Source organism: Oncorhynchus kisutch, linkage group LG7 (genome assembly GCF_002021735.2).
Source record: "Oncorhynchus kisutch isolate 150728-3 linkage group LG7, Okis_V2, whole genome shotgun sequence".
In the NCBI taxonomy this organism is placed as follows: Eukaryota; Metazoa; Chordata; class Actinopteri; order Salmoniformes; family Salmonidae; genus Oncorhynchus; species Oncorhynchus kisutch.
The window spans coordinates 19,933,524-19,951,256 of NC_034180.2; the positions used below are offsets into that span (position 1 = coordinate 19,933,524).

The following is a 17,733-nucleotide window of genomic DNA, read 5'->3' on the forward strand; positions in this document are numbered from 1 at the left end:
CACACACACACACAAAGACACATACACACACACACACACACACACACACACACACACACACACACACACACACAGAGACACAGGCACACACACTTTTCTACATGACCTGGGGCACCAGCAGAGGTAACATAAATGTAATGGACACACACTGACAAGTTGTAAAATGCCCAGAAAAGGATCAGCATCCAATTTTGGAAAAGTGACTTAAGCTTAAGTTGTTGTCGATCAAAAAATGGAAAGTGTCTTCTCTTCTATCACAAACAGACACACACATTTACACCAGAACACACGTGGATAACATGTTACATAATTCGCCATGGGAGCCTTTGCAACGCTACGACCCAGCTGTGACCTCTAACCCCGTGTTAATGTGTGCGCGCCTGTGTGTGTTGACCCCAGGTCCATCATGACTGACCTGCACTACCTGAGCCAGGCTGACGGAGCAGGAGACTGGAGAGAGAAGGAGGCCAAGGACCTGTCTGACCTGGTACAGAACAGGATCACATACCTCCAGGTACCGTAATGTCCACCACACAGCTCAACACCTAGTACACGTATGGACACCCACGGGCGATTAGGATGGGCTTTTACCACACACCAGGGACTGGTTACAACCCACATAGGGATATTCCGCACGTCACTTAATCGTCTACATTGACTTGTAGCTGATCATTTAAACAAATCCAAATCTGTTCAGCTTTTATTAGGGCAAATTTCTGTCCCGGTAATGCTGGTCTGTACTGTGTGTGTGGGCTGAGCAGGTCTGTATGGAGAGGCAGGTAGACCTCCCCTCTGCCAGTGTACTGTATAACAGGATTAAGACGGCTAAGGATGTGATTGTCTTCCGTCTCCGCTGTGAGTTGGGCAGAGGCAGCGCGATGCTTCTCTCCCTCCTCTTGACACGCGTGTAATGGCGTCAGGCCTCACGACAAAGTGTCAATCAACAGAGAAACCATAGAGAACCTTCAAAAGTTCCCTGCTGTATGTCTCGTAAAGAAGTTGCGCTAACTAGGTTATGCAACTTTGTTCTGTTTGTGGGAGTGACAGGAACCCAAACTGTGTCCGTTTACTAATATATTATATAAAATGGGCATTCGTGCGTGTATGTGTGTGGGTGCATATGAAAAAAATATTGTCACATACTGTATTGAACACGAGGGGAGACCGATAACTGGTTTCAAGCGCAGGGCGCAGCAGGTGTTTATTGTAGAGGACCACAGGAGGTGGCAGGTGGCTGGGTCCAGAGGCAGGCAGAATGTCATACACAGGGGGTCCAAAAAGGCAAAAGTACAGGCAGGGAAAAGGCTACTAACGTCGTCCGGGAGATCAGGCAATAGGTTAATAACAGGAAATCCAAAAGGCTGAAGTACAGGCAGGGAAAAGGCTTCGTTAGTAAGGCAGGCAAAAACTATCATACATTGGAGGATTCAATTACAGGACCACCAGCACTCTGAATAGAAGTTTGTCACAAAACAAACAATACCTCACAATGATGGAATGATGGAGTGCAAAGAACTGAACTAAATAGGGTGTAATAACGACATACAGGTGTGTGAACAGGTGATTAGAATTCAGGTGATTGGGATCTGGAGAGTGAGCTGCGTTCAGGGGATCTATGTGTTTGAGAGTGTGAGCTGGAGAGTGAGCTGCGTTCAGGGGATCTATGTGTTTGAGAGTGTGAGCTGGAAGCAGACGTTACACGTACACCTGATAGGTGCGGTGAAATGTGTTGTTTTACAGGGTCAGCCATAGTAGCACAACTCCCCCTAGAACAAAATAGGGTTAAGTGCCTTGCTCAAGGGTACATTGACAGATCTTTCAACTTGTCGGCTCGGGTATTCCGAACCAGCAACCATTCGGTTACTGGCCCAACGTGTGTGTGTGTGTGTGTGTGTGTGTGTGTGTGTGTGTGTGTGTGTGTGTGTGTGTGTGTGTGTGTGTGTGTGTATAGGCTAGGTAATAATAAGGAATGGTGAGAGCAGGGTAGAGGTTGTTAATTAGTCATATTGAGTCCCTGTGTGCTATTAACGTTAGCTAGCTAGCTAGTGATTAACTTGATGAAGTGTGTGTGTGTGTGTGTGCGCTAGTCTGATAACATAGTGGCTGTGTGATGGAGGAGCATTAGTATTGCCTGTCTCTCTGGCCCTGCCTCAGCTTTTCATCACCAGTCACACAGTCAATGGAGGGAGACTAACCCTTTGCTGCTTATACGTTCAATACACACACACACACACACACACACACTAATATAATTACAGCCGCACACATTCACATGCATATACACACACTACACTCTCTCACTCTCTATCTCTCTCTCCATGCTCGCCAGTCCCCACCATACATCTCCCATCATCTGCCATTGACTGACGGTTGACCTTCCCATAATCTACCCCCCTCGAGTCTCTCACACACACACACACACACACACACAAGCTCCTACAGTCTCAGAGCTGCAGTCATAGATCTTTGTTAACATGTTCTCGACCTGATTATCAGGATAGGAGTTAACAAAGGGAATGGTCACGGTAATGGATGTTGCCTTCAGACCCTCCCTGACTCCACTCCAGCAGAACATACAGCCACCGTGTTTTGAAGTATGAAGTAGAACGCCAGTCAAAGCCTTCTGGGCCCACTAGGGCGTGTCTGTCTTTCTGTCCGTCTGTCTCTGTATTCCTAGTACAGAAAGCATAGCATGTCTGTATTTTGATAAGGTAAAGAGAAAGTAAGCAGAAGACCCTGCACACTGAAATACACTTTTGGCTCTCAAATGCGTGACAATGCCTCGACTCTCTGGTCTTCACCATAACATTTACTAACCAGGCACCTCAGGCCTCCCTGTGTTGTAACAACCCCACCTCCTGTCCCTTCTCCCCTCCAGAACCCCCAGGACTGCTCCAAAGCCAGGAAGCTGGTGTGTAACATCAACAAGGGCTGTGGCTACGGCTGCCAGCTGCACCACGTGGTCTACTGCTTCATGATCGCCTACGGCACCCAGCGTACCCTCATCCTGGAGTCCCAGAACTGGCGCTACGCCACGGGAGGCTGGGAGACCGTCTTCCTCCCGGTCAGTCAGACGTGCACCGAGCGCACCGGGGTCACCACCGGACACTGGTCAGGTGTGTTGAGCATGACGTGATCTCTGACCTCTGATAATGGGGTCGTGTCCATGACAACAGGCCAGACACAGACAGAACACGTTCTGTCCTCTGTTGGGGTTCTGTCCATAGCTACAGACCTCACGCAGTGTGCAGGATACCGTAAAAACAGAATTACGTTATACATCTATGCGTGGTACATGGAGAATGATGATGAGTATTGTGGAGCTTTGAGTCTGCCCCGACACTATTTTACTCTCTTTCTTCTTCTCACATCAGAAGGGGCTTACTACAGGTCTGGGAACGAGATGAAAAACAAAATACGATGAAAAACAGCCTGGGAGGGAGGGAGGGAGACTTCCAACTGTAGAGATTTGTTTTGTTTCACACAAAGCATGCAAGTGTAGTGCCTGAGCAAGAGAATGGCAAACAAACATGAAAGAACTGACCTCAAAAACAGCAAAATTGTACCCTTTTCTCTTTGTTCAGAGGGCTTGTCTCCCTGTCCCAGTGTTACTGCTGAAGTAGGTCCTCCAGTTGAGAGGACAGAGGAGACAGACGCTAGAAGAACAAAGTGTTGAAGGTAGGAAAGAGAGAGAGACTGAAGGAGAGAACAGCGAAGGGAAGATTGAAGAGAATGGGAGGAAGGAGCGGAGAGAAAGGAGAAGAAAGAGGGAAAAGAGAGACTGGGGGAATAAAATGATCTGGAGAGAAGATGAAAGGCAGGAGGAAACGAGAGATTGACTGGAGGGAGAGAAGGAGCGAAGAAAGAGGAACATGGAATTGCATTATATACTGTAGGAAACAGGGTGCTATTTGGAAATCAACCATAGGGACTCTAGCCTTGCACCTTGTGACTGGGCTGTGTAGAACAGAACAGTAAGTGGGTGACCGTCATCGACCTAGTTTGGTTTTATTAATATCGTTAAAGCATTATGTAGTTTACGACATTGGTAAATGATTGGTTGTCTGAGACATTGATGTGCCCTTGTCAGGTCTGAGGCAGAGGGGAACAGAAGGACAGAGGCAGACATCACTACCGTGGTGGATGGATTATAACCCTATCCCACACTCAAACACTCACAGCAAGAATTACAGCAAACACAAACACACCCTCTAACCCCCCCCCCCCCCCCCCCCCTTAATTTCTTCAAGATGTAATTTAGATTTGAGGTCTTTCCTAATTAGCCTGAAAAGGGAGAGAGGGTTGAGAGATCATTTATTAGTGCAGCCAGAGAGAAACGCTCTAGTCTCACCACTGAAATCTGACAGCAGGGTTATATAAGCCAGGCCAGGCAATTTCCTAAATACTTCTTTCAGTGAGAAGAGAGAGAGAAAAAAAATTGCCTTTTAATATTTAATGCAGCGCAAGATTTAAATTCTGGACACTGGTGTGCACATGCAGTCTGTTTGTTTCTCTCTAGCCGTATTCTTAGCTTGATGATTATTTGGATTTATTTGATATATTGCAAAATGGTGATTAGAGCTTTGACTGTCTTTACTGGTTTTGTTTGGTGAAATATTCCAGTTCGTTCAAATCTACATTTCTTATTTTCATTGTGTGCTTTTTATTTAATTTTTTAAATTCAAGGATCTCTCTACCCCTTCTTCACTCTCTCTTCCTCTCTCTTCCTTTCCTTTCCTCCGTGGGAATGTCCCATATGTGATAAGTCATTCGTTCATATCTTATTTTGATAAATGTTCATTAAAACTGTCCTTGAGGCACGTGACACTAATTGTTACTCTCTATCAGAGAATCAACAGCACTCCAAAACATCAGAGAGGAAGGGTCAAGGAGTGCAATAAGCGCTTTAACTAACCACTCACAGGCCACGAAATACCTTTGTCTTGTGTCTTAATCATAAGAACTGTAAGACAGGGTGTCCTGGGGGGATACAGGCAGAACCAGCAAGAGAGAGAGAGGGAAGAGGAACTCTTCTCCCTGGGTTCTGCTGTTCAGACAGCTCCTCATGTACACCATGATGCTTAGTGCATCTTCACTGCTACATGCATCAAACCCCTCTGCTGGAGGCTGGAGATCTGATCATTTATATCTCTCTCTGTCTGTATGTCAAAAGCACTCTATTGTTACCTCCTATCTCTCCCTCTCCGGCTCTCTCTCTCTCTCTCTCTGTCTCTTGCCTTCTCCCTCTCCGTCTCTCTCTCTCTCTGTCTCTTGCCTTCTCCCTCTCCGTCTCTCTCTCTCTCGGTCTCTTGCCTTCTCCCTCTCCGTCTCTCTCTCTCTCGGTCTCTTGCCTTCTCCCTCTCCGTCTCTCTCTCTCTCTCGGTCTCTTGCCTTCTCCCTCTCCGTCTCTCTCTCTCGGTCTCTTGCCTTCTCCCTCTCCGTCTCTCTCTCTCGGTCTCTTGCCTTCTCCCTCTCCGTCTCTCTCTCTCGGTCTCTTGCCTTCTCCGTCTCTCTCTCTCGGTCTCTTGCCTTCTCCGTCTCTCTCTCTCTCTCGGTCTCTTGCCTTCTCCGTCTCTCTCTCTCTCTCGGTCTCTTGCCTTCTCCGTCTCTCTCTCTCTCTCGGTCTCTTGCCTTCTCCGTCTCTCTCTCTCTCTCTCGGTCTCTTGCCTTCTCCGTCTCTCTCTCTCTCTCTCTCGGTCTCTTGCCTTCTCCGTCTCTCTCTCTCGGTCTCTTGCCTTCTCCGTCTCTCTCTCTCTCTCTCTCGGTCTCTTGCATTCTCCCTCTCCGGCTCTCTCTCTCGGTCTCTTGCCTTCTCCGTCTCTCTCTCTCTCTCGGGCTCTTGCCTTCTCCCTCTCTGTCTCTCTCTCGGTCTCTTGCCTCCTCCCTCTCTGTCTCTCTCTCGGTCTCTTGCCTTCTCCCTCTCTCCCTCTCTCTCGGTCTCTTGCCTTCTCCCTCTCTGTCTCTCTCTCGGTCTCTTGCCTTCTCCCCCTCTGTCTCTCTCTCGGTCTCTTGCCTTCTCCCCCTCTGTCTCTCTCTCGGTCTCTTGCCTTCTCCCTCTCTGTCTCTCTCTCGGTCTCTTGCCTTCTCCGTCTCTCTCTCTCTCTGACTCTTGCCTTCTCCGGCTCTCTCTCTCTCTCGGACTCTTGCCTTCTCCGGCTCTCTCTCTCTCTCGGTCTCTTGCCTTCTCCGGCTCTCTCTCTCTCTCGGTCTCTTGCCTTCTCTCTCTCGGTCTCTTGCCTTCTCCCTCTCCTGCTCTCTCTCTCTCGGTCTCTTGCCTTCTCCCTCTCCTGCTCTCTCTCTCTCTGTCTCTTGCCTTCTCCCTCTCCTGCTCTCTCTCTCTCTGTCTCTTGCCTTCTCCCTCTCCGGCTCTCTCTCTCGGTCTCTTTCCTTCTCCCTCTCCGGCTCGCTCTCTCGGTCTCTTGCCTTCTCCCTCTCTGGCTCTCTCTCTCTCTCGGTCTCTTGCCTTCTCCCCCTCCGTCTCCCTCTCTCTCTCTCTCTCTCGGTCTCTTGCCTTCTCCCTCTCCGTCTCTCTCTCTCTCTCGGTCTCTTGCCTTCTCCCTCTCCGGCTCTCTCTCTCGGTCTCTTGCCTTCTCTCTCTCTCTCGGTCTCTTGTCTTCTCCCTCTCCGTCTCTCTCTCTCTGTCTCTCGGTCTCTTGCCTTCTCCGTCTCTCTCTCGGTCTCTTGCCTTCTCCGTCTCTCTCTCGGTCTCTTGCCTTCTCCGTCTCTCTCTCGGTCTCTTGCCTTCTCCCTCTCCGTCTCTCTCTCTCTCTCGGTCTCTTGCCTTCTCCCTCTCCGTCTCTCTCTCTCTCTCGGTCTCTTGCCTTCTCCCTCTCCGTCTCTCTCTCTCTCTCGGTCTCTTGCCTTCTCCCTCGGTCTCTTGCCTTCTCCGTCTCTCTCTCTCTCGGTCTCTTGCCTTCTCCCTCTCCGTCTCTCTCTCTCTCTCGGTCTCTTGCCTTCTCCCTCGGTCTCTTGCCTTCTCCCTTTCTGCCGTTCCATCCACTCTTTTTATTATCCCTCGCTCTTCTCTCTCTCTCCCGCAGGCGAGGCTAACGACAAAGACGTCCAGGTGGTAGAGTTACCAATCGTGGACAGCCTGCACCCCCGCCCCCCCTACCTGCCCCTAGCCATTCCCGAGGACCTGGCCCAGCGCCTCCACCGGCTCCATGGTGACCCTTCCGTCTGGTGGGTGTCTCAGTTTGTCAAGTACCTGATCCGGCCCCAGGCCTGGCTGGAGAAGGAGATCCAGGACACCACCGCCAAACTGGGCTTTAGGCACCCCATCATAGGGTAGGTGGACACACTACGCATGCAAGCACACATGTACTGTACGTGCGCGCACACATACACCTACAGAGACACACACGTACTATTTATTTTTGGCCCTTCTATCTATCTCTGTCCTAATGGATACAAGCACCCATGCACACACATTCCTTATCGCTATCCCCACTGAGAGATGTAATTGAAAAGTAAAAGCAGTTATTTTCCTTTTATGTTGTGGGAGGGAGGGAGGGAGGGAGAGAGGGAGGGAGAAAGAGAGAAAAAGTAGAGTCCTGTGAAGTGCTGGGTTGTCTGTCTCTTTGTTGTGCATAGTGGGATCTTCTCTCCTCTAAAACCTTCTCAGGAAGTACCACACTGTAGGTGTCGGCAACAGGTGTGATTTAAATACAGTACCAGTCAAACATTTTGGAACACCTACTCATTCAAGGTGTTTCCTTATTTTGTACTATTTTTTACATTGTAGAACAGTAGTGAAGACATCAAAACTATGAAATAGCACATATGGAATCATGTAGTAACCAAAAAGGTGTTCAAATTAATCTAGTTTTTTTGATTCTTCAAAGTAGCCACCCTTTGCCTTGTTGACAGCTTTGCACACTCTTGGCATTCTCTCAACCAGCTTCACCTGGAATGCTTTTCCAACGGTCTTGAAGGAGTTCCCACATGCTGAGCACTTGTTGGCTGCTTTTCCTTCACTCTGCAGTCCAACTCATCCCAAGCCATCTCAACTGGGTTGAGGTCAGGTGATTGTGGAGGCCAGGTCATCTGATGCAGCACTCCACCACTCTCCTTCTTGGTCAAATAGTCCTTACACAGCCTGGAGTTTGGGTCATTGTCCTGTTGAAAAACAAATGATAGTCCCACTAAACCCATCAGGTTTCTGTTCACCTCCCTAATCAAGACCCTTCTCCCCCGATTGCTCGGTTTGGCCGGGCGGCCAGCTCTAGGAAGAGTCTTGGTGGTTGCAAACTTCTTCCATTTAAGAATGATGGAGGCCACTGTGTTCTTGGGGACCTTCAATGCTGAAGACATTTTTTGGTACCCTTCCCCAGATCTGTGCCTCGACACAATCCTGTCTCGGAGCTCTACGGACAATTCCTTCGACCGAAAGGCTTCGTTTTTGCTCTGACATGCACAGCCAACTGTGGGACCTTATATAGACCGGTGTGTGCCTTCACAAATCATGTCCAATCAATTGAATTTACCACAGGTGGACTCCAAGTTGTATAAACATCTCAAGGATGATCAATGGAAACAGGATGCACCTGAGCTCAATTTCAAGTCTCATAGCAAAGGGTCTGAAATACTTATGTAAATACCTTTGTTTTTAATACATTTGCTAACATTTCTAAAAACCTGTTTTTTTGGTTTATCATTATGGGGTATTGTGTGTAGATTGCTGAGGAAATTGTTTTATTTAATCCTTTGTAGAAGAAGGCTGTAACGTAACAAAATGTAGAAAAGGTTAAAGGGTCTGAATACATCCCAAAGACACTACATATCTACCTCAATTACTTTGTACCCCTGCACATGTATAGAGCCAAGTTATCATTACTCAATGTGTATTTATTCCTTGTTTTAGTATATTTTATTATTTTATTTTTCTCTCTGCATTGTAAGCAAGCATTTCACTTTTAGTCTACACCTGTTGTTTACGAAGCATGTGACAAATACAATTTGATTTGATTTTAATTTGAGAGAGAGGAGAAATCGAAGGGGGAGAGAGTGCGAAGGGAGATGGGGAGAGAGAGAGAGTGGGGGAGAGAGAGAGAGTGGGGGAGAGAGAGAGAGTGGGGGAGAGAGAGAGTGGGGGAGAGAGAGAGAGTGGGGGAGAGAGAGAGAGTGGGAGAGAGAGAGAGTGGGAGAGAGAGAGTGGGGGAGAGAGAGAGAGTGGGGGAGAGCTGAGCGAGCTGGAGAGGGGAGCGAGCTGGAGAGGGGGAGCGAGCTGGAGAGAGAGGGGGAGCGAGCTGGAGAGAGAGGGGGAGCGAGCTGGAGAGAGCTGGGGAGCGAGCTGGAGAGAGCTGGGGAGCGAGCTGGAGAGAGCTGGGGAGCGAGCTGGAGAGAGCTTGGGAGCGAGCTGGAGAGAGCTGGGGAGCGAGCTGGAGAGAGCGGGGGAGCGAGCTGGAGAGAGAGCTGGGGAGCGAGCTGGAGAGAGAGCTGGGGAGCGAGCTGGAGAGAGAGCTGGGGAGCGAGCTGGAGAGAGAGCTGGGGAGAGAGCTGGAGAGAGAGCTGGGGAGAGAGCTGGAGAGCTAAAGAGAATCAGAGGGAGAGTGCTGCGTGCTCCAGCCGCTATCCAAACAACCCACTCTGCCATCCATCACTAGAAAGCACCATGACCTTCACTCTAGGAGAGGAGCGCTCTGCTTCACACACACACAAATCACTCACACACACACCTGTAGAGACATGCAGACAGACACACATACACACATTCTTAGACACGTGCACAGACAGACACACACCACACACTCCGCTAACTCCTCTCACCATCTTCCCTATATATCCTGTCCTGTAGGGTCCATGTGAGACGGACAGACAAGGTGGGGACAGAGGCAGCCTTCCACCCTATAGAGGAGTACATGGTACATGTAGAGGACCATTTCCAACACCTAGCCAGGCGCATGCTAGTGGACAAGAAGAGAGTCTACTTGGCCACTGACGACCCCTCACTACTACAGGAGGCCAAGGCTAAGTGCGTATGCCTGGCTGTGTGTGTGTGTGTTTCTGTGTGTGTCTGTGTTTCTGTGTGTGTCTGTGTGTGTCTACGTGCCGCCGGCAGTGTGGGTGTGTGTGTCTGCAGGACTGCCTTGTGGTATTCTGGACCTGTTTGTGATGACGAGAAGCTGTATTTGATGTGTGCTCCAAAGTACTGACAATACAAAGAATGAATGCCATATGCACGTTGACATCTGTATGGTCCTTTAGCTCTCTGAATGACTCGGTCTCTGTGTGTGTCTCAGGTACCCAGAATATGAGTTCATCAGTGATAACTCCATCTCGTGGTCTGCTGGGCTGCATAACCGCTACACCGAGAACTCTCTGAGAGGAGTCATCCTAGATATTCACTTCCTGTCCCAGACAAACTTCCTGGTCTGCACCTTCTCCTCACAGGTGACCTTTCATCTCCTACCTTACCTACTCCTCTTCCTCCTCCTCCTCCCCTTTCTTCTCCTCATTCTCTTCCTCAAAACTTTACTTTGGCAAGGCCCATACAATAGTAAGACCTAAGTAATACGCCATTGAGTGATACTGTACCATAACTACTGCCTTTTCCTGGTCAGGTCACAAGGTCCTACCCATAATCACCACCATAGAACCATAGGTCCTATGTAGCTCAGTTGGTAGAGCATGATGCTTGCAATGCCAGGATGGTGGGTTTGATTCCTAGGACCACCTGTACGTAAAATGTATGCACGCATGACTGTAAGTCACTTTGGATAAAATTGTCTGCTCAATGGAATGTATTATTATTAGCCTCAATTCGTCAGTGCATGGACTCTACTCAAACCGGTACGCCTGGCACCTACTACCATACCCCTTTCAAAGGCACTTCAATCTTTTATCTTGCCCCTTCACCCTCTGAATGGCACACATACATGTCTCAAGGCTTAAATATCCTTCTTTAACCCGTCTCCTCCCATGTATCTACACTGATTGAAATGGATTTAACAGGTGACTGCAATAAGGAATCATAGCTTTTACCTGGATTCACCTGGTCAGTCTGTCATGGAAAGAGCAGATGTTCCTAATGTTTTGAACACTCAGTGTGTTTGTGTATATACAGTACCAGTCAAAAGTTTGGACACCCCTAATCATTCCATTCAACATTGTAGAATAATAGTGAAGAACATCAAAACTATGAAATAACACATATGGAATCATGTGGTAACCAAAAAAGTGTTAAACAAATCAAAATATATTTATATTTGAGTTTCTTCAAAGTAGCCACCCTTTGCCTTGATGACAGCTTTGCACACTCTTGGCATTCTCTCAACCAGCTTCATGAGGTAATCACCTGGAATGCATTTCAATTAACAGGTGTGCCTTGTTAAAAGTTCATTTGGAATTTCTTTCCTTCTTAATGCATTTGAGCCAATCAGTTGTGTGGTGACAAGGTAGGGGTGGAATACAGAAGATAGCCCTGTTTGGTAAAATATCATGTCCATATTATGGCAAGAACAGCTCAAATAAACAAAGAGAAACAGCAGTCCATCATTACTTTAAAACATGATTGTCATTCCATGCAGAAGATTTCAAGAACTTTGAAAGTTTCTTCAAGCGCAGTCACAAAAACCATCAAGCTCTATGATGAAACTGGCTCTAATGAGGACCGCCACAGGAAAGGAAGATCCAGAATTAACTCTGCTGCAGAGGATGAGTTGATTAGTCACCAACCTCAAAAATCGGCAATTAACTCATAGTCTCATAGTAAAGGATCTGAATACTTATGTAACTAAGGTATTTCTAAACACCTGTTTTCTCTTTGTCATCATGGGGTATTATGTTTAGATCGATGAGGGGGAAAAATAATTGGATCCATTTTAGAATAAGTCTGTAACGTAACAAAATGTGGAAAAGTAGAGGGGTCTGAATACTTTCCGAGTGCACTGTATATTAGCCTCTGTGTTCCATTTCTCATGTGGTCCTGTATATTGTGTTGTGCTCCTGCTCCAGGTGTGCCGTGTGGCCTATGAGATCATGCAGACCCTCCATCCTGACGCCTCATCTCACTTCCACTCCCTGGATGACATCTACTACTTCGGGGGCCAGAACGCCCACAACCAGCTAGCCGTGTACGCCCACCAGCCCCGGAGCTCCGACGACATCCCCCTAGAGCCCGGCGACCTGATCGGGGTGGCGGGGAACCACTGGGACGGCAACTCCAAGGGCATCAACCGCAAGACGGGCCGCACCGGCCTCTACCCGTCCTACAAGGTGAAGGAGAAGATCGAGACCGTAAAGTATCCCACGTACCCCGAGGCAGACAAGATGCTGAATCAGTAGAGAGAGACTGAGATACAGACTGCTGCCCAGACAGACACTGCTAACTTATGAGAGAAAACGTGGACCTTTAGCCCGAGAGAGGGGACGAAGGGGAATGCACTTTGAATGAGTGTGGGTCTTGGTCAGTTGAAGTGTGTATGAGTGTGTGTGTGTGCGCGTTTGTGAAATGCGGCATGCGGAGTATCTACAGGGTATCTGACTTACTCCTCACCAACCTGACCCTCCGGGACTAGGACCCTCCAGTGACTAACTCCGTCAGGGGGGTAAAATAAAAGACTACAATTAGCAAAGAAATGAAAGAAAAAACGTAAATAAGGAATAAACAAATGATAGCACTCCGGTGGAATGATGAAGGGATCGCCCAATCAGAGCTCTTTATTTAAATAATAGTTGAAGTGACTGAGAAACCTCAGAATGATGACTGAAAAAATAACTACAAAGAGAACTAATTGTGAACTGTAAGAGCCAACAAACAAACTCTTGACTTTCGCCTCTCCCCTTGTGCTGTTCTCTTCTCTTCTTGTGGACATTGGTTGTAGCCAATTGTTTTCTTTCTTCCTTTCCTTCCTGCCCCTGCTTCCTCTCCTCCTTTCACTCCTTTCTTCACTCACTCCGTTTCAACTTACGCCAACTCATGCATTTTTTTCTGTCCCACCCTCTATTAATTTTTCACCGCCATATTGTGCTTTTGGATAAGTGATTTTAATGTTTTTAGTTGTTGTCGTTGGTGGGTGCGAGAGTGTGCGAGAGTGTGAGCATTCAAGCATGTGTGTGGGGTGTGTGTGAGTCCAAATAGGGTGCCTACTAAGGAAAATGGCTTCTGTACTTCTTCTCTCCAAGTGTCTCTGTTTTTGTTTGTGTCAAAGTGACGTCAGAGCCATAAGGACCCAGGCCTTGCCATGCAGATACTGCACATGCAGAATAATACATACTGTACATAAGAGAAAACGGTGTATGCAGAATACCACATTCAGAATACTGTATATGCAGAATACTACATGTAGGATACTGTATATGCAGAATACTACATGTAGGATACTGTATATGCAGAATACTACTTGTAGGATACTGTATATGCAGAATACCACATTCAGAATACTGTACATACAGAATACTACATGCATAATAGAGAACTGTATATGCAGAATACTGTATATGCAGATTACTATATATGCAGAATACTGTATATGCAGAATACTATATATGCAGAATACTGTATATGCAGAAAACTGTACACTCCAGTCCAGACTCACTTAACTGTGTCTTACTCATTTTCTGTTGTTCATGTCCTTTTTAAAATGTTATTTTAATGTTATTGAATTTGAAAGAAAAATTAAAATTGACAACTACACTTTAAAAGATTACAAACAATGATTATTTACGTATGATGATGATAGCATTGATGAAGATGATGATTAACGAAGAATATGATTATTGTCCACCATGAAGACATGTTCATATTTTATGTTTCTGGGCATTGTCTTTGATAAAAGCAGATCAAATAAAGTGATCGGCTCAACTTGTTTGTGTTTCTGTGTCTGTTCCCACAGTCCACTCAAATGCTTTGTTGTTCAGAGTAGAGCAAGTGTACCTATTTAGCCCAACGAAATCTAAGTTTAGACATTTCTAACAGATACTGTCCTAATTTTATGTAAGAAAAGTGGATATAAACTGAAAGATGAATCTCTCTTGTGAAGTTTCATGACTTTACTTACAACATGTTTTAATAAGACATACAAATATTTGATGAAATGTGAAACGTCCAGGCTGGGCTTGATGGTTACCGAGTGTTCCCTTTAAGCCCATGGGTGTTCCACATAAGCCCACCTCTTAAATAATCCATTTGAATTCATTTCCAAATGTTAAAAACTTACAAACTGACATTTCTTATGTAAAATTACATTCTATTAATCTCACCTAAAGTTTTTTAATTAAACTGATAGTTACTATTCATCGTGACAGTAGCACTCATAACAGGGGTTATCCACAGAGATCAATGTGGACTTAGACTTTTGTTCTTGCCAACCAGTACACACCTGATTCAACTAATCAGCTAATCATAGACTTCAATCAAGACATGATTAGTTGAATCAGGTGTGTTATTGCTTGGTTAGAACACAAACCTGCACCCACAGGGCTCTGGATAATAAGCCATGCAACAAAGGCCATAACGCAAACAACTTTCAATGAATGATCTGAAAGCTGATTCACATTTGCCGTACTGCTATTGTTGTTGGTTAGTTCAACTTGTGTTTCTGAGGCCAATCTGAAGACCGATTCAAATCTCCCTTTCTGCTGTGTATTACAAAGGTACAGGTGGTGGACCAAAAACAGAATCACCTGGATGAATAAAAAACAATATCATAATGCCCCCACCCAAAAGTGCATGAGTAGTCGCCCAATAGTCATCTTCTTGTCCCTTGTTTGTTTGTATTTTTATCCACCTCTTGTAGGTTTTCTATTCCTGTTATTCCTCAACCCTGGTCTTACAGTATTCTCTCTCTGCGTCAACGACTACCTGTCCACTCCAAACGTCTTGGAGAGAGGACAGAGGTTTCTAATTGTTGCTAATCTTGGTAAAGGCACCATGGCTAGATACACAATATGCCTAGCTGTAGTTTGTATGTGTTTTAATCAACTTAAATCTGAACAACAAAAAAACATTTATGCTCATGTTCTTTGAATATTAGGGATATCAACACACTATCCCCATGTGTTTCTATGCAAACTGAGCTTAATAGGAGCATACCGAGCTTAATTGGAACAAATCAAATCGTACAACTCCGTGGAATGCTTACTTACAAGCCCTTAACCAACAATGCAGTTTTAAGAAAATTGAGTTAAGAAGTTATTTACTAAATAAAATATAGTAAACATATATTATTTTTATAACAATATATGTATATACAAATATATATATACAGGGGTTACCGGTACCGAGTCAATGTGTGGGGGTACAGGTTAGTCGAGGTAATTTGTACATGTAGGTAGGGGTAAAGTGACTATGCATAGATCATTAACAACAGTGATTTATGGTGAAAACAACAGAAAAGCAAAGTCTACCCATAAAATATTTGGAAACCAATGGTTTGGGGTATAAATATACACTATAGACTTAAATATTATTTGAAGTTAGTATTGATCATGTTGAACAATATTGCTACGTTGTCATTTACATTCTGTATAGAGGGAGTGTTTTTGTGCTTTAAACTCACCTGAGATAAATGTCAAATTTAAACAAAAATTGCATCTATGTATAACAATGCAATGTTAATTTAACAGGTAAATAATCTGTCTGCCTGAAATCTATTATCTTGTTGTAGTTGAGCGAGTTATGTTGCTACTGTGAGCCTGTGACATGCAGGCACGATGTGCTAGCATGAAAACCCATATTTTCAATTGGGAAGAAGGGGTAATGAATTCTCGAGAAATATGCTATCATGCATATTCTCATCAGCACATTCATCTCTTCATTTTAGATAAAGTGAGATCACTTAGAAGGTACTAAAAATATCTGAAAGATGTGTTTATCTGAGGGTAGCCTCAACACCAATGTTTTTTTGCAGCTTTGAAATTAGCCGCGAGTGGGAATTTAAACATAATTGTAAATAACTTCAAAGAGAAATGTTGAAATGTTTATTCTTCATATTCATCATATCCAGCACCACCCCAACATCTGCATATGTGAAAATGGTGCGTTTCTATGTTTTGTAGTAAAAAAAGATAGAGGAAGATAAGTGTTTCCAATGACATCGTCAACCAATTAGTAGACAATTACTAAGCAATTAGTAGGCAATGCCTACTCTTAATTGGTTAAAAATCACACAATGCATACCGATGATGTCATTGGAAACACTTACTTTCCTCTATCTTTTTTTACTACAAAACATAGGAACTTGACATTTTCACATGTTGATGTTAGTGTCGTGCTGGAGATGGAAAATATAAATTTTTACATTTTAAATGTCCCTTTAATAACAAAATATCTGATTGGTTTAGAATATAATATGTTATTGAAACAGTGCTTTCAGAAAGTATTCATACCACTTGACTTATTCCACATGTTGTTGTGATAGAGCCCGAATTAAAAATGGATGAAAAAACACACAATACCCCATAATGACAAAGTGAAAACACATTTTTTGTATTTATTGAAAATGAAATACAGACATTTCTCATTTACTTACAGTACCAGTCAAACATTTGGACATTTACTATTTTCTACGTTGTAGAATAATAGGGAAGACATCAAAACTCTAAAATAACACATATGGAATCGTGTAGTAACCAAAAAAGTGTTAAACAAATCAAAATAGATTTTTAGATTATTCAAAGTAGCCACCCTTTGCCTTGATGACAGATTTGCACACACTTTGCATTGACAGCCCCTGAGTCGATATACACTAAGTATACCAAACATAAGGAACACCTTAATATTGAGTTTAAATGTTTTAAGTCAAAACTGTAACTAGGCCTCTCAAGAACATTCAATGTTGTCTTGGTAAGCAACTCCAGTATACATTTGGCCTTGTGTATTTCTCACTGTGATCCAGGTTTTCCTCTAGGATTTTGCCTATTCCGATTATTTTTATCATTAAAAAAATTCCCTAGTCCTTGCCGATGACAAGCATACCCATAACATGATGAAGCCACCACTATGCTTGAAAATATGAAAGAGTGGAACTCAGTGATGTGTTGTGTTGGATTTTTGCCAAATCTCTATAGGCTTCCTTCTTTTCACTCTTTCATTTAGGTTAGTATTGTGGAGTAACTACAATGTTGTTGAGCCATCCTCCATTTTCTCCTATCACATCCATTATACTCTGTAACTGTTTTAAAGTCACCATTGGCCTCATAGTGAAATCCCTGAACGCTTTCCTTCCTCTCTGGCAACTGAGTTAAGAAGGACAACTGTGTCTTTGTAGTGACTGAGTGTATTGATACACAATCCAAAGTGTAATGAATAACTTTACCATGCTCAAAGGGATATTCAATGTATGCTTTTTATTTGTACCCATCTACCTATAGGTGCTCTTCTTTGCCAGGCATTGGAAAAACTCCCTGGTCTTTGTGATGGAATCTGTGTTTGAAATTCACTGCTCGACTGAAGGGCCTTACAGATAATTGTGTGTGGGGTACTTAGGTAGTCATTCAAAAATATTATTAATACTATTATTGCACACAGAGTCCATGCAACTTATGTATCTTGTTTAAGCACATTTTTACTCCTGAACTTATTTAGGTTTGCCATAAGGGGTTGAATACTATTGACTGAAGACATTTTATCTTTTCATTTTTAATTAATTTGTAAAACGTCTAAAAACATAATTCCACTTTTACATTATGGGGTATTGTGTGTAGGCCAGTGACGCAACATCTCAATTGAATCCATTTTAAATTAGGCTGCAACACAACAACATTTGGAAAAAGTCAAGGGGTGTGAATACT

The 17,733-nt window shown here is 44.6% G+C and overlaps 1 protein-coding gene across 5 annotated transcripts in view; it reads left to right on the forward strand.

Annotated features, from left to right (window-relative positions):
- LOC109894294 (alpha-(1,6)-fucosyltransferase) overlaps positions 1-13,808 on the forward strand; it is a 115,426-nt gene extending 101,618 nt beyond the window's left edge. For all 5 annotated transcript variants that reach the window (XM_031828638.1, XM_031828640.1, XM_031828639.1 and 2 more), the window contains 6 exons: positions 400-514; positions 2,879-3,116; positions 7,041-7,287; positions 9,797-9,973; positions 10,242-10,392; positions 11,956-13,808. In XM_031828638.1, coding sequence (XP_031684498.1) covers positions 400-514; positions 2,879-3,116; positions 7,041-7,287; positions 9,797-9,973; positions 10,242-10,392; positions 11,956-12,285 — 1,258 coding nt within the window. In that variant the 3' untranslated portion in view covers positions 12,286-13,808. The remainder of the gene's footprint in view (positions 1-399; positions 515-2,878; positions 3,117-7,040; positions 7,288-9,796; positions 9,974-10,241; positions 10,393-11,955) is intronic.
- The last annotated feature ends 3,925 nt before the right edge of the window (positions 13,809-17,733 follow it).